The 2,356-nt window shown below is 38.7% G+C and overlaps 1 protein-coding gene across 2 annotated transcripts; it reads left to right on the plus strand.

Moving 5' to 3' along the window:
• Positions 1-398: 398 nt before the first annotated feature.
• On the plus strand, positions 399-1,911 carry LOC145949614 (uncharacterized). 2 transcript variants are annotated; one of them, XR_014427993.1, is made up of 3 exons: positions 399-826; positions 918-1,682; positions 1,786-1,911. XR_014427993.1 is itself a non-coding variant. In XM_083060129.1 (2 exons), exons 1-2 carry the CDS (start codon positions 557-559, stop codon positions 1,383-1,385), a joined length of 738 nt encoding a protein of 245 aa, XP_082916255.1. In that variant the 5' UTR covers positions 399-556; the 3' UTR covers positions 1,386-1,778. The 2 variants fall into 2 exon arrangements, 1 of the variants encoding a protein (XP_082916255.1); XM_083060129.1 differs by lacking the exon at positions 1,786-1,911 and having other exon boundaries at positions 918-1,778.
• The last annotated feature ends 445 nt before the right edge of the window (positions 1,912-2,356 follow it).

Below are 2,356 nucleotides of genomic sequence, written 5' to 3' on the forward strand. Positions count from 1 at the left end.
GTGTGGCGACGAATTATGATCACAAGGAAATTGTTGGGTCAGGTATTTTACTGCAATTATGGGCATGGTATCGGTTTCCATTTATTGCACCACCTCATCCACCTTTATCTACATTTCATGTTCCTCTAGGGGCAAGGTTAGTAACTATATTACTTGTGATCGATTTTAGAATAAATAAATTTAGAATTAATTTGGAAATTGAAGATTTAATGGTTTTTTTGTTTTTATAACAGGTGGAATTATGCCTTGCATAAACCTAGAGAGGAAACAAAAGAAAAAATTGTGAAGTATAGAGACTATTTTGACCATTTAAAAAGAGAGGATGTAAGTATATTATTATAATATTATATTGAATATTTAGATTAAAAAATTTGTGATTATAAATGATAATTCGTAAGTACTTAATTGTTTTGTTATTTTGCAGTTTGTATGGCAACCATACCTGGAGTTACTACCTACATTACCTCCTTACTGTTTGGCGGACTCACACGTATGGAGGTCAACAGTCCCGTTGATTAATTTCCACATCGTCGAATATCATTATGCAGATCGTGTCATGCGACAATTTGGGATGGTCCAACACATTCCTGCGCCTCCTATTCATCCGGAGAAATTGCATGATCTTTCGTTGAGAGGCAAGGATAACACGGACTGGTCACGCATGCACGTTCAATTTGTGCAGGAGTGGCAGTCACGTCATCATCGTGTATGGACACAACCTGCGTGTGATACACCATACTTGAGCTATAGCTCAGAATACATGGTGTGGTATAGGAAACATACAAGGCGATGGATTTCTCCTTCTAGTGCAAAGGAAGGATATGTGGTGAGTACAAATGTACGCATGTTTTTAAATAGTTACTTGTGACATATTTTCAAAATTAGTGTACTGATGATATTTGTTATGTTATTTGTAGACCGATGTTCTAGAACACATTTATCATGGCACCAGTGAAAAACATAGGGATGCCTTTGATTTTACCATGATGCATGAGAGCATTGGTCACTGCTTGCAGTTGCGATACGAGGTGAGCAGGGTCACTTTCCCTTTTACACCGGCTGCAGCTGCAGCATTACCACAAGCAGACGAAGTTCAGGTGGAGCACATTGGGGCGAGTCGACGAGAAGGAAAGGGACTAAGTCGTCGGCGAAGGCGAGTTGAACACCAGGGTTTACAGATACCAGTTCCTCCAACTGAGCCACCAACTGGGACATATTATCTGAGTACATTGACCCCGGATGCAGATGTGACACAATATGTGTATGGTACTGCACAGGACACATCTTTTGGGTTTGACACAGCAGGAGTGTCTGGTGCAGGTAATTTTCCGGCATCGGAGTGGATGGGTGATGTCCCGAGTATGTCGGGTGGTAGTATGTTCTAGTTGACACCTTCTCCATATTTTCCACACATGATCTCTCCATCAGCACCTATGATGGATTATCGAGATTATCGATTTGGACAGCAGTCATTTATGGGAGGAGGATTTTATGGTGGGGGTTCGTCTTCCCATCATCCAGGTTTAGGGCATGATTTGAATACAGCATTAGCAGCAGAAGCTGGAAGCCCTGAGGGAGATGGTGATGAGTTAGTTCGGAGGAACCCAGATCGTGGTGCTCGCCATAGACAACGGCAATGTATCCTAAGTCCCCGTGAGCAGCACATGAGGAGAAATGAATAGGTAATTTGAATAATAAGTTGTTAGTACTTAAACTTAATTGATTGTTTTATATTTATTTATTTACCTAAATGTTAACTTTACTAATATCAAATTTTTTTTACAGTTGATATGCCACCGGACCACGCTGGTTACACGCTCCAGAAAGACGAGAATACGTTGAAGAAGTAATTTGTATTTGTATTAATAGTTACTGTAAACGTTGTTGTAATTATTTTTGTTTGTCAAGTAGCCTCGTATAACTTAAGAGGGGGGGTGAATTAAGTTATCTAATTTTTCTTCTCTTTTTAAGTTTTTCAAACTTCTTTCTTATAAATTCAATATCATAAACAATTTGAATGTAATGATGCAAAAAATTCACAATCAAAATTAAAAGTATAGCGAAAGAGAATTGCAAACTTGATTTTATACTGGTTCGGCCAACCTTGCCTACATCCAGTCCTCAAGTCACCCACTTGAGATTTTTCACTATGCTTGTAACCTTTACAAGACTCAAATTCTCCAACACTTAGGAATTCCCTTTCCTTGTATTGAGAATCACAGACCACCAAGGAGAACAACACTTTCTCCTTTTACAGATCAATAGTTGAAATGAATGAAGTAGAACAACTCTCTTTGAAGAGTGGATTTTACACTTTGTTGATCTAGTAGAACTCTTTAGATAATATCTGCAAATG

The sequence above is a fragment of the Cajanus cajan genome, chromosome 1 (genome assembly GCF_000230855.2).
Source record: "Cajanus cajan strain Asha chromosome 1, NIPB_CcT2T_4, whole genome shotgun sequence".
Taxonomy (NCBI): Eukaryota; Viridiplantae; Streptophyta; class Magnoliopsida; order Fabales; family Fabaceae; genus Cajanus; species Cajanus cajan.